Raw genomic sequence first — 12,525 nt, forward strand, 5'->3', positions numbered from 1 at the left:
GAAAATGGCACTGCAATATTCAGGAAAGTGTTGATGTCACAGGATGGCCATGTTTTGGTTTTCAGGTTGTTTTGGGAACTATGAATGAGATCAACCCAGTTTTAAACGTGAACCGGACTGCAATTCTCTCCCATCAGTTATGGTAGCTCAGTAGCAAAGCATCAGGTTTGCATGCAAAAGGCCCAGGATTCCATCCCAAGTATCTCCAGGTAGTCCAGCTGGACCATAAAGAAGACTGATTGCCGAAGAATTGATGCTTTTGAATTATGGTGCTGGAGGAGACTCTTGAGAGTCCCATGGACTGCAAGAAGATCAAACCTCTCCATTCTGAAGGAAATCAGCCCTGAGTGCTCACTGGAAGGACAGATCCTGAAGCTGAGGCTCCAAGACTTTGGCCACCTCATGAGAAGAGAAGACTCCCTGGAAAAGACCCTGATGTTGGGAAGGATTGAGGGTGCAAGGAGAAGGGGACGACGGAGGACGAGATGGTTGGATAGTGTTCTCGAAGCTACCAGCATGAGTTTGACTAAACTGCGGGAGGCAGTGGAAGACAGGAGTGCCTGGCGTGCTCTGGTCCATGGGGTCACAAAGAGTCGGACACGACTAAACGACTAAAAAACAACAACATCTCCATGTGGGTGTGGAAAGGCTGCTTGTTTGAAAATAGCCCTCACTTCCTCAGCTGGAGATGGAAGTTTGGTTTACAAGACCAGTTTCCTTGAGGATAAAGTTTTGAAGACTTTTGATGCTATTGCAGTATTGGTTTCTTCCCAGCAAGGACAGTGAAGCTGCAGCTCTGGACTCCATTTCCCATTAGCCAACAGTCACAGATGTTGGGAGTTGTAGTCTAACAACGTTTGGAGAGCCACAGGTTATCCATTCCTGCTGGACAGCTCAGTTGGTTAGAGCATGGCGCTGATAACACCTAGGTCCCAGGTTTGATCCCCATAAGGGACAGCCGTCTATTCCTGCATTATAGGAGTTTGGACTAGATAATCCTAATACAGATACAGTGGTACCTTGGTTCTCAAACGCCTTGGTACTCAAACAACTTGGAAGCCAAACATTGCAAACCCAGAAGTAAGTGTTCTGGTTTGTGAACTTTTTCCAGAAGCCAAATGTGCTCCGTTTTGAGTGTTACGCTTCCATTTTGAGTGCCACACTTTCGTTTTGAGTGTTACACTATCTGTTTTTGCTATTTATTTTGTGTTTTTGTTTTTGCGGCTCTTATTGTTATGTTTTTGTGACTGTGTGGAACCCAGTTCAGCTACTGATTGATGGATTGAGTGTGTGACTGCAGTACATTGTTTATTGCTTTCATTTTATGGATCAATGGTCTCGTTGGATAGTAAAATTCATGGTAAATTGTTGTTTTAGGGGTTGTTTTTAAGTCTGAAACGGATGGATCCATTTTGCATTACTTTCTATGGGAAAGAGTGCCTTGGTTTTGGAACGCTTTGGTTTTGGAACGGATTTCTGGAATGGATTAAGTTTGAAAACCAAAGTGCCACTGTATTGAATGGTGTGTGTGTGTGTTTACCAGGGTCAGGTGTAGAAGAGGGAAGTTTCACCAGCGACATCACAAGGAGAGTTTATGTTGTATTTGAAATATTTGTTTATTTAAAAGCAGAAACACTGAACATGGGGGAGCAGGAAAACACTGAGACGGATAGTGGTAGTCTATTAAACAGCATCAGTTCAACCCCAGAAATACACTCATATCCTCGGATCCTGCCAAGGCTCCTTTCACAGCCAGCTGAAAAGATGCAAACCTCTCGACTCTTTCACTGGCTAGTAGATACATTCATGCTTTCTCTCACTTTCTGTAGCTGCTACCCAGCCGAAAAGCATTTATTCAACCACCAGCCATCAAAAGCCGTTAATGTTAATTTATAGAGGCATTTGTCCACAAGTAATAAACCAAAAAACCTAGAGAAAAGTATACATATATACTAAAATTATTACAATTATTACAGATATGAAATTATGTCTAGTAACGTGCATTGCCTAGATTGGTGACCATAGGTAAAAGGTATTTTTTAATCAACAACAATGATAATTTATAGGAAGGGGGGGGGATAAAATATGTACTTCATGTATGCTGGCCTGGCTTCTTTTATGGAAAATTGAGTGGCTTACGAAGCTTACAATTGTGCTTACTCGGGTGCATAGCAAATGGAATGCAGTCAGTATCTGGTTGCCTCCGATGGATCTGGGAGTTGGCATTTTGTGACTTCTCTTAAACAAATTATGCCTTTACTTAAAATAATCCAGCAGTCAGCCCCAAATTCTGGCAATTGGCCCAGAAGCCTTCAAACCTCCCCACCCCCCTAAAAACGAATAATAACTGTCTCGGCTGGATTTTTTCTGGTTAGATGACTACCAAGTTTTGAACACTGTACTGCAACAGAGCAGAAATCTCAGCACCAGATTTTGAAATACATCAAGTTCAGGGACACACGAATATGCAGGTTAGTGGATGCAGGAACACCTAAAATAGGGCAAAAGAGATAAGAGTTATTTATAATGCTTCCAGGTAGGTAACCAGTCAAATGGCGCAACATTAAGCACTTAAGCAATTGGGCTGAAGCAAGGCTGAGGGACTGGAAGCAGCAACATAGGCCGACACTACAATTCTATGATTCTATGATGCTATCCCAGATCAAGGGAAGCAATAGTCCTCTTCTATTCTGCCTTGGTCAGACTACACCTGGAACACTGTGTCCAGTTCTGGGCACCACAATTTAAGAAGGCCGTTGACAAGCTGGAACATGTGCAGAGGAGCAGCAAGTATATTATTGGTACAAAAATGGAAGCAAGAAGAATTACCGACGAAAGAAGAATGGCAAATGAAATTAATGGACTACGCAGAATTAGATAAATTAACAGGAAGGATTCAAAACCTGCGGGATCAGAGATTCTTAGAGGACTGGAGTAAATATTTGAAAAGCAATTGTGATAAACAGATTACGCTAGCAGGACTGCAAGAAGTTCTATAAGGAGGATTTTGTGAAATATTGCAAGGAAGACTTTGAAAAGAATTATTAGCTAAGGACAATTAAAAGTAATAGAGAAATCAAGAAAAGCAGAACAAGTCATAAAGAATGGAAAATCTTCAGAGGCTGTTGACGGAAGTCTAAAATATTGTATAAGATAAGAAGTTATGTTAAATGATTGGAATGTATATGATATATGAATATGTGCAGAGGAAGGCAACCAAGATGATCAAGGGTCTGGAAACAAAGCCTTATGATAAATGATTTAAGGAGCTGGGTATGTTTAGCCTGGAAAAGAGGAGACTGAGAGGAGATGTGATAGCCACCTTCTCAAGGGCTCTCACATGAAAGATGGCGCAAGCTTTGTTTCTCCTGCTCTGGAGGGTAGGACCCAAACCAACAGATTCAAGCTACAAGAAAGGAGATTCCGACTAAACATCAGGAAGAACTTTCTGACAGCAAGAGCTGTTTGACAGTGAGAGATGATGGACTCTCCTTTGTTGGTGGTCTTTAAGCTGAGGTTGGATGGCCATCTGCCACGGATGCTTTAGTTGAGATTTGGGGTTGGACTAAATGACCCATGAAGTCCCTTCCAGCTCTACAGCTCTATGATTCAAATGCTGGATGGAAGCTCTGCTTTCATGACAACCTGTAGTAGCTGTTGAAACTGTTGGCTCAGCACTGTGGTCCTTCAGTGAGGTAACAAAAGAAGTCAAACCACCAGTACATCCATCTTGGCAGTGTCTACACTGATGGGCAAAGGCTCTCTAGGATTTGAGGCAGGAGACATTCCCAGCCCTACCTTGAGATGTTGGGTGCTGAACCTGGGACCTTTTGCATGCAGAGCATCTGCTGAAGCACTGAGCTCAAGCTCTTGGGTAACATGGGAAGTGGCCCTTAGCATCAGGGTTTCCCAGCTGTAAAATGGGACTTGTAGTGATGAACAAAGGGTTGTGACTCTGATGCTTTTGACCATGCTTCCCTATGGCTGCCCTATGTGATGGCCTGGGATTCAGACTCGGAGGCTGAACCTGAGGAATCCCAGCCTGCACAGGAGTCCCCGCCTCCAGAACCAGCTGAGCTGGGGCGGGGCTTGAGCCTGAAGGGTCCTCACCTGTGCTGGATCCTCAGGTGCAGGCACCAGCTGAGTCTGCTCTGGCCCCTGAGGCGATGGAGGACCCATTGCCTGCAGGTGCTCCACTCTCAGCCCCGTCAGGGGAAGCTGAGGTTGCCTCTGGGTCCGGTAACCCTCCAGCCTCTCCTGAGCTGCAGAGGCTCAGGGTAGAGAGGCAGAGGGAACTAGGTTCCTGCAGGGGGAGTGCTCGCCTCAAGGCCAGGAGAGGTGAGTCAGCTGTGGACCGGGGCCGCCCTATGCCTCGGGGCAGATAAAAGCCAGCCAGCCCCAGTTCCAAGTGGTGGGAGCAATATTGTTGGTAGCCAGTTCCTGCCTGCACCCTGTCCTGCTGGAGCTCCTGACCTCACCCAACTCCCTGCCTTGGACCCAGCTTCAGCTTTGACGGACTGCCTCCATGCTGCACCCTCGACCTCGGACTGGACTTGGACCTCACCTCACAGTTAACCCATGGGACCAGCACAGCACAGTTGCACATACAGAGGCAGGAAGCTGTAGCATGCAGGGTTCTGCCAGGTAGCTATCAGGCCAGTCCTTGACTGAAAGCTACCTCTGATCCTCAGGGCCACACCTGACCACCCTGTTGCCTGTAGCTTAGTGGGACAGCATCTGCCCTGCAGGCAGAAGGCACCTGGTTCAATCCCTGGAGTCTCCAGGTAGGGCTAGGGATGCTGTCCAACTGGAACCTCAGAGAGCCACTGTTGGTTCTCAGGTAGATAGACCAAAGGTCTGACTTTGTCTAAGGTAGCTTCTGGTGCTTGGGGACCACAATTCCCATGTGGAGGGCCCTTGGGCTTGATGTTCCTCACCACTGTCTGCTCATAAGTGTCCCACTGAGTTCAGTGGGGAGACTTATTCCCAGGTGAACAGGTACAGGGTTACAGCCCAAGGTAGTAATATGCCTTAACTGTTTGACACCTCAGCGCCCTTGACCTTAATGTATTGCGTGCTTGATAATATCTAGTAAATGTTTATTGAAAAAAGCAGAAGCGTTTGAAAAGTTCGCTGAGGAGACAGGTGCGGCCTCACAAGCAGGGCGAAAATCTGCCGCCAGAAAGTAATAAAACTGGGGAGGGGAGTGGAACCTACGTCAGTCTCATGAACCTGCTGAAAGGGGAAAGGTGGCTAAATGGAGTCCTGTCTCCCAGGCCTTCACGTGCTCCCCATGTCCCCTCCACTCGCTGGCCTTGCTCCAGGCTCTCTTTAATGTTTTGGCCCACCTGTGATGTGTCCTTGAACCCTGATACTGATCTTGCTTGCAAGCATGGAGGATAAGAGAAGGGTGTGTGAGTTCTGGGTAGAAACTAGCCTGCTGGGCAAAGATCAAATGTGCATTAAGGTTACATAACGATAACGGGAATAAGCATAAATTGCACATGGGGTTTGAGAAGCGTGGGCTAACGATGGTGTCAGAGTCATTTTACATAATCTCGCGTTCGGTACTGTTTGCTCCAGCAAAGGTTTCGGGCTGCTGGTAGTTTCTGCTGAAATCCTGTACAACAAATATTTGGGAGGGGTAGGTTGTCCCGTTTTTATTGTGCTGAATAAAGCTAATTGGGATAGGTAGTTTAGTCAGTAGAGCATGAGACTCTTCCAAATCCCACATTGGGCCAAAGATTCCTGCATTGCAGGGGGTTGGACTAGATGACCATCGTGGTCCCTTCCAACTCTACAATTTGATGATTCTACGACCAGGCCAGTATCTGGCAATGGATCACAAGGCGATGTCATGAGTTACATAGCAGGGGACTTTTGCTTTGCAGAATTTCAAGGTGTCAGGGACCGTGCTGAGGAGGGCTGCACTGAGAAGGAATGGTGGGAGCCTCCCCTTCCCCCTGATCCAGATCCTGAATCTTCCCAGGAGCAGGAGTATAGATTTGGAACAGTGGTTTGCAGAGGGGCATAGTTCAGAAGGCAGAAGCTGGGAAATACTGGATGGGGAACAGCTAGCAGAAGAAACACTGGAAGAGAGAGGGTTAACAGATTCACAGTCTCTGGACAGCATTAACCCCCCCCCATCCCCAAACACATGGAGAGCTCAGAAAGTGTCAGAACAGAAAGCACAGAGACTGCAAACACAGATTACAAAATGTAGGAGTGACAGGGATTAATAGGGACGGAGGGGGAATGACCTTAATTGGGAGCACCGCCATTCTGGTTAGATGCTTTCTTTTGTCCTTCGCTGCGTTTATTAAAGAAATGAACTCATAAGAATTTTCTTTTGTTTGATCTGCTCATTTACGGCCGTGGGTGAGGAAGCCAATTCCCCAAAGCCTGATACAAGGCAGATATTTTGGGATACTGGGATTGGTCCCTCCTTACCTCTTCCCCGCTCTCCCAGTCATATCTAAGGATAACAGAGAACGCATCAAAGAACAATGTATTTTTACCACGCCTTCCATCCTGCACCCCTGCTCCTAGGCTGTAAACCGGGAATCACAAACCTTTCTAGAATATCCCCAGCTGCTTCCTCCTGTTGATATCTCTCTTGAGCTGACAAAGATTGCAGGGAGCACAGAAAGTGGTGGTGAGGCAGTCGCAACAGATGGATCCCTGCAGAGAGTAAAAAAAAGAGCAAAATTTCATAGCAGAAGACTGAATTGTATGTTGATTAGGGATGCATGGATCATTCTGTTTCCAGTCTCTGCTGGTTTTCTTTATTTATTTAAGATGTTAGCTGCACAACACTTAATTGGGGAGTGTTTGTTGAGCAACCTGGAAACGCGAAACACAAATATTATCCAGTAATTTAAAAGGTTAGGTCCAGTCGCGAATGACTCTAGGGTTGCGGCACTCATCTCGCTTTACTGGTCGAGGGAGCCGGCGTACAGCTTCCAGGTCATGTGGCCAGCATGACTAAGCCGCTTCTGGCGAACCAGAGCAGCGCACGGAAACGCTGTTTACCTTCCCGCCGGAGTGGTACCTATTTATCTACTTGCACTTTGAGGTGCTTTTGAACTGCTAGGTTGGCAGGAGCTGGGACCGAGCAACGAGAGTTCACCCCATCGCGGGGATTCAAACCGCCGACCTTCTGATCGGCAAGCCCTAGGCTCTGTGATTTAGACCACAGTGCCACCTGCGTCCCTATCCAGTAATTTACCGGTATCCTAAACTGAGTCCGGTAGCGAGTCCTCATGGCGACGCTCGGTCCACAGCAACAGCATTCTTCCATGTCCTTGGCAACTTTGCATCCTAGGCAGAAGAAGCAAAATGTTCCACACAGACCTAGAGAGAGGGGTGAATCAAACACAAAGGTTAGCATTTTCTCACCCTCTAGTATTCACGCAGCCAATGGAATTTCACTGCTTGGTCTCAGATGTCTTGAGATGTCTTGAGATGAAGAAACACTTTCAAAGAGAGGACCACTTCTCAGGGTTAGAGCATCTATCTTGCATACAAAAGGCCTAAGGTCCAATCCTCAGTATCTCCAGCGCGAGACTGGGAGTGCCCAGTGTCTGAAACCCTGGAAAGTCACTGCCCATCATTGAAGACAAAAATGACTCAGGATAGGCAGTTCCCTAACTCCCAAATTGGGAGTAAAAATTCCATGGTCGGGACACATTAGAAATTTTCCAATAGGAATCACTGGAAATCATTGGCTTGTTATGTGAACACTTGCCCCTGTGAATGATTTCCATGGATCGTATGATGTCTGGATAGCAAGACCTATATTTTTATTGTGCAGAATAATAATTAATCTCCCTGGGAGGGAAGGTCAGACCATATAGGCCACACCAGGGTCGCCCTGTACAGCGCTTGGTTTCTCCCCATATAAGTGAGTGGCTGCCCTTCTCTCCTACAGGGACAGCAAAGGGGTCCACTTGGGGCCATTAATGGGGCGTGGTGCCACCTGATCTTATAATATGCTAGGGAGGGAATCCGTCAGCTGGACCTGGGCATCTTAAGACCTGCACTGCCAGAGCAGCCTTCAGTTACTGCGGGCTATTGATTTGATCTTGGTTGTTCTGCAACACCATATTAATGGCCAGAGAAGCAGTGGCATAGCAAGGTCAGGTGGTACCCGGTCCAGAAAATTTCTTGTCACCCCCCCCACACATTGAAACTTTTGCCTGCAAAAATGGTTTGACTTTATTTCACATTTTGGGAGCCAGAGTTGTTGAGCTATTCTAGCGGGGATCGCGTGACTTGCGACGAGGAGTCTGCCTGCCGCCCTACAAGGGAGCCATTTTGGCAGCAGTAAGCCAAAGCACGCCAAGGCGTCTCTCACAAATGTTGAGTGCCACACGGCATTTTGTCACCCCCCTCGGAGGTGACACCTGGGGCATCCTGCACCCACCGCACCCACCTTGCTCCGCCCCTGCAGAGAAGGGGATTGCAGCTCCTCATCTCAGGTGGACCAAGTTATCTGAGAAGCCGATGGGGGAGCTGGCTGGCCTTGTACAAGTCTTGCTCCAGGGTTGGTTTCTCAGTCCACACAACTTGCCAGAGGAAGTAGCTATTCTAGAGACTGCTGTGCCTCTCCTCCCCTTCCTGACACCTCCCTTTAAGCTGCCATGTGTCCCACTTTACAGGGTAAAGGTAAAGGGACCCCTGACCATTAGGTCCAGTCGTGGCCGACTCTGGGGTTGCGGCGCTCATCTCGCTTTATTGGCCGAGGGAGCCGGCGTACAGCTTCCGGGTCATGTGGCCAGCATGACTAAGCTGCTTTTGGCGAACCAGAGCAGCGCACGGAAACGCCGTTTACCTTCCCGCCGGAGTGGTAACTATTTATCTACTTGCACTTTAATGTGCTTTCGAACTGCTAGGTTGGCAGGAGCAGGGACCGAGCAACGGGAGCTCACCCCGTTGCGGGGATTCGAACTGCCGACCTTCTGATTGGCAAAACCCACGTACCTACTTTACAGAATACAGTCCTCTATTTGAAGGACTGCCAAGCCAAATCCAATTTAAGGGCAAAGAACCCTGAGAAGAGATATCCGGGGCCTGGAAGGTGCCCAATAATTAACAGCACCCCAAGTTGAGAGCACCTCAAATGGAGCAGATACGGTCTCTGCCCAGTATACCTGAAGGAGCATCTCCACCCCCATCATCCAGCCCGGACACTGAGGTCCAGCTGCGAGGGCCTTCTGGCGGTTCCCTTACTGCGAGAAGCGAGGTTACAGGGAATCTGGCAGAGGGCCTTCTCGGTAGTGGTGCCCGCCCTGTGGAACGCCCTCCCTTCAGATGTGAAGGAAATAAACAACTGTCTGACTTTTAGAAGACATCTGAAGGCAGCCCTATATAGGGAAGCTTTTAATGTTTGATGTCTCATTGTATTTTTGTATATTCTGTTGGGAGCCGCCCAGAGTGGCTGGGGAAAACCAGCCAGATGGGCGGGGTATAAATTATTATTATTATTATTATTATTATTAGCAAGTGGCAGTTCTTCCCCTGCCTGGGAAGCCCACCTTGCTATTTGAGAATGGTCACAGTAGTGTGTGATGGAACACTGAGAGACTGGCTTTTATAGAGAGAGGTTAGCTGTTGTTTTATAGAACAGATAAACCGTGGCTGATGTTCAAAGTCCCACAAGGCCATAAAACCCCAAATCTTTGAACTTCACTCACAAACACGGCAGTCGCTGCCGCAGTCACAGAGGTCCGTCTGCCACTCAAAACTCCGCGTGGATGTGTGGCATTGCGGCTGGGTGGTGACAACAGGCCGATAAGTCATTTCCATTTTCACAAAGTCTGGTTAGATGTTGCTGTCTAGTGGGAGGGAAAAAAATACATTGGTTTTGAGACTTTTAAAAGTGCGACTAGTCTCTGCATCATGCCCTTCAGCCAAACCTGCGAGTAAATCATGAGATTAAGAGAAAGGATCATTTTCTAGATTAGTAAGTAGTTTAGGAGCAGAAAGCAGACATTAAGGGTGATTTCACAGTACAGTGAGGGAGGGAAGCGTGTGGCTTTCCAGTTGCTGTTGAACTCCCATCAGATGTCAAAGAAATAAACAACTACTGGACGTTTAGAAGACATCTGAAGGCAGCCCTGTTCAGTGGCGTAGCGTGGGTTGTCAGCACCCGGGGCAAGGCAAGTAATTTGCGCCCCCTAACCCGTGGATTTGCGCCCCCTAACCTGTGGATTTGCCCTAACCCCAGATGTTGCGCCGGGTGCGGCCAGCCCCCCCTGCACCCCCCACGCTACGCCACTGGCCCTGTTTAGGGAAGTTTTAAATGATTGATGTTTTAGTGTATTTTTAATCTTTTGTTGGAAACCGCCCAGTGTCTGGGGAAACCCAGACAGATGGGTGGGGTATAAATAATAAATTATTATTATTAAAATTATGATTAACTAGAACTCCAGTTTGCTTAAAAATTAGGTCCAAATGAAATCCTGCTCCATTCTGATAACGATGAGATGGTCTTAACTTGGTATAAGGCAGTTTCCTATGTTCCTAAATCGGGAGGAATGCTCAGTAAACAGGTTGTCTGGATTGAAAGCAGCCTCAGTGCATAATCATGAAAAAACCCACAAATTTCATGACAAGAATTATTGATATTATTAGTAAAAAACTAAAAAGCAAATGGTCAATATTGTCATTAGGGCTAGGCGATGTATTGATACATCATCCAAAATTGGTTTGAAGTCCACATCACGGTAACAGTTTTGTAATATTCAACATGGCGATATATCATGAAATATCACAATGTGTGTGTGTGTGTCATATGTAAAAAAATAAAATTGTGATGTGGGAAAAACCGTGAAGCCAACTCATCACTTTTCTCATGATTCCTCTTGCCCCTGTTGCTCTGCACTATAAAATAGCAGTTGCAACATTATGTTAAAGGTAAGTGAAAATGTCTAAGTAGGAGCAGTTCCCAAGAAATTACTGTACGCAGTTCGCCTCTACATACAGTGGTACCTTGGGTTACAGACGCTTCAGGTTACAGACTCCGCTAACCCATAAATAGTACCTCAGGTTAAGAACTTTGCTTCAGGATGAGAACAGAAATCGCTCAGCGGCGGCAGCAGGAGGCCCCATTAGCTGAAGTGGTGCTTCAGGTTAAGAACAGTTTCAGGTTAAGAACGGACCTCCGGAATGAATTAAGTACTTAACCCGAGATACCACTGTACTGTAGTTGCATCCTTATTCTCAGACATTGTGATATATTGGTCAGAGCCATAGCTAGGTGATCTCGCGCCCCTGGCAGAACCGCCCAGATTGCGCCCTCTAGCCACGGACAAATGAGCTCTTCTTTCCGCCTCTCGTCCAACTCAACCTCCCCCCCCCCCGACCCATTCAATTCCTCACACTCTTCACCTTGCAATGAATTCTGATTGAAGGAGGACACCAAGATGGGGAAGGTTGACCTAGATGACGCTATATAGGCGTCTCCCCACTTACGCACGGGTGACGTTCCCGGCCCCTGCCTGCATGTGAAATCCCATAAAGTGGGAAGCACCCCACTTTAATAGGGAGAAGGGCATGGGAAGAGGAGCTCCACACACCGCTACTGATTATTTTTATCTGCAGTTGAAGATGTAGAAAGAGCACAAGGTGTGCTCTAGGGTACACTTGTAGTTAATGAACTCTTGCCTCGCACAGAGTGTGATGGCGAAGTCAAGTAAGCCTGGCCTATTTCCTGACATGAGCAGATCGTGTGCCCAGGGTGGAATGTGCCTCTGCATCTTCCTCTGCAACATGCAGGGATTGCACAACACCAGACAGAGCAGAACGGGAAGTATTCCCCAAAGGCAGAAAGTCTGGAAATCACCAAGGAATCAAGGCTGAGATTGCATACACACTGAATCTTTAAGGCACATTCAAACCGTCAAAGAATTCTGGACACCACAGTTTACCTCCTAAAGGTAAAGGTAAAGGGACCCCTGAACATTAGGTCCAGTCGTGGCTGACTCTGCTGCTGCGGCGCTCATCACGCTTTATTGGCTGAGGGAGCTGGCGTACAGCTTCTGGGTCATGTGGCCAGCATGACTAAGCCGCTTCTGGCAAACCAGAGCAGCACACGGAAACGCCGTTTACCTTCCCACCGGAGCGGTACCTATTTATCTACTTGCACTTTGACGTGCTTTCGAACTGCTAGGTTGGCAGGAGCAGGGACCAAGCAACAGGAGCTCACCCCATCGCGGGGATTCGAACCGCCGACCTTCTGATCGGCAAGTCCTAGGCTCTGTGGTTTAACCCACAGCGCCACCCGCGTCCCTCCTCCTTTTTACCTCCTGCAGAACTGCAATTCCCAGCAACCCTTAACAAACCACAGTGCCTAGTATGCTTTGAGGGGGGGGTAATGTGCCCAGGATGCGCTGTGAAGATTTAGTGTGTACTCAGCCTGAGAAGGAGTGGGCATGTCCACTCCAGGGAAGCATCTCTTGAGCCTAGGTCCACAGGGTTGTCTCCAGCTATCTGTTACTCATCAGCGGGACCCAGGGCTGGATT

The 12,525-nt window shown here is 47.6% G+C and overlaps 1 protein-coding gene across 1 annotated transcript; it reads right to left on the reverse strand.

Moving 5' to 3' along the window:
* Positions 1-1,615: 1,615 nt before the first annotated feature.
* LOC114604416 (placenta-specific gene 8 protein-like) lies at positions 1,616-11,935 on the reverse strand. Its single transcript, XM_028744483.2, has 4 exons — positions 9,696-11,935; positions 7,229-7,353; positions 6,573-6,681; positions 1,616-2,491 (listed from the first exon to the last, which is right to left on the reverse strand). Exons 1-3 carry the CDS (start codon positions 9,805-9,807, stop codon positions 6,577-6,579), a joined length of 342 nt encoding a protein of 113 aa, XP_028600316.1. The 5' UTR covers positions 9,808-11,935; the 3' UTR covers positions 1,616-2,491; positions 6,573-6,576.
* Between the last annotated feature and the right edge of the window lie 590 nt (positions 11,936-12,525).

The sequence above is a fragment of the Podarcis muralis genome, chromosome 9 (assembly GCF_964188315.1).
Source record: "Podarcis muralis chromosome 9, rPodMur119.hap1.1, whole genome shotgun sequence".
NCBI lineage: Eukaryota > Metazoa > Chordata > Lepidosauria > Squamata > Lacertidae > Podarcis > Podarcis muralis.

What these genes read in the sequence shown, in the direction of transcription:
- LOC114604416 (XM_028744483.2), bottom strand. Translation starts at nt 9,807, where the DNA reads ATGGAAATGACTTATCGGCCTGTTGTCACCACCCAGCCGCAATGCCAC. An exon ending in CGGCAGCGACTGCCGTGTTT is followed by an intron (nt 7,354 to 9,695) that starts GTGAGTGAAGTT and finishes CCCTCTCTCTAG; the next exon opens with GTCTGTGTGGAACATTTTGC. An exon ending in GGACTCAGTTTAGGATACCG is followed by an intron (nt 6,682 to 7,228) that starts GTAAATTACTGG and finishes TACTCTCTGCAG; the next exon opens with GGATCCATCTGTTGCGACTG.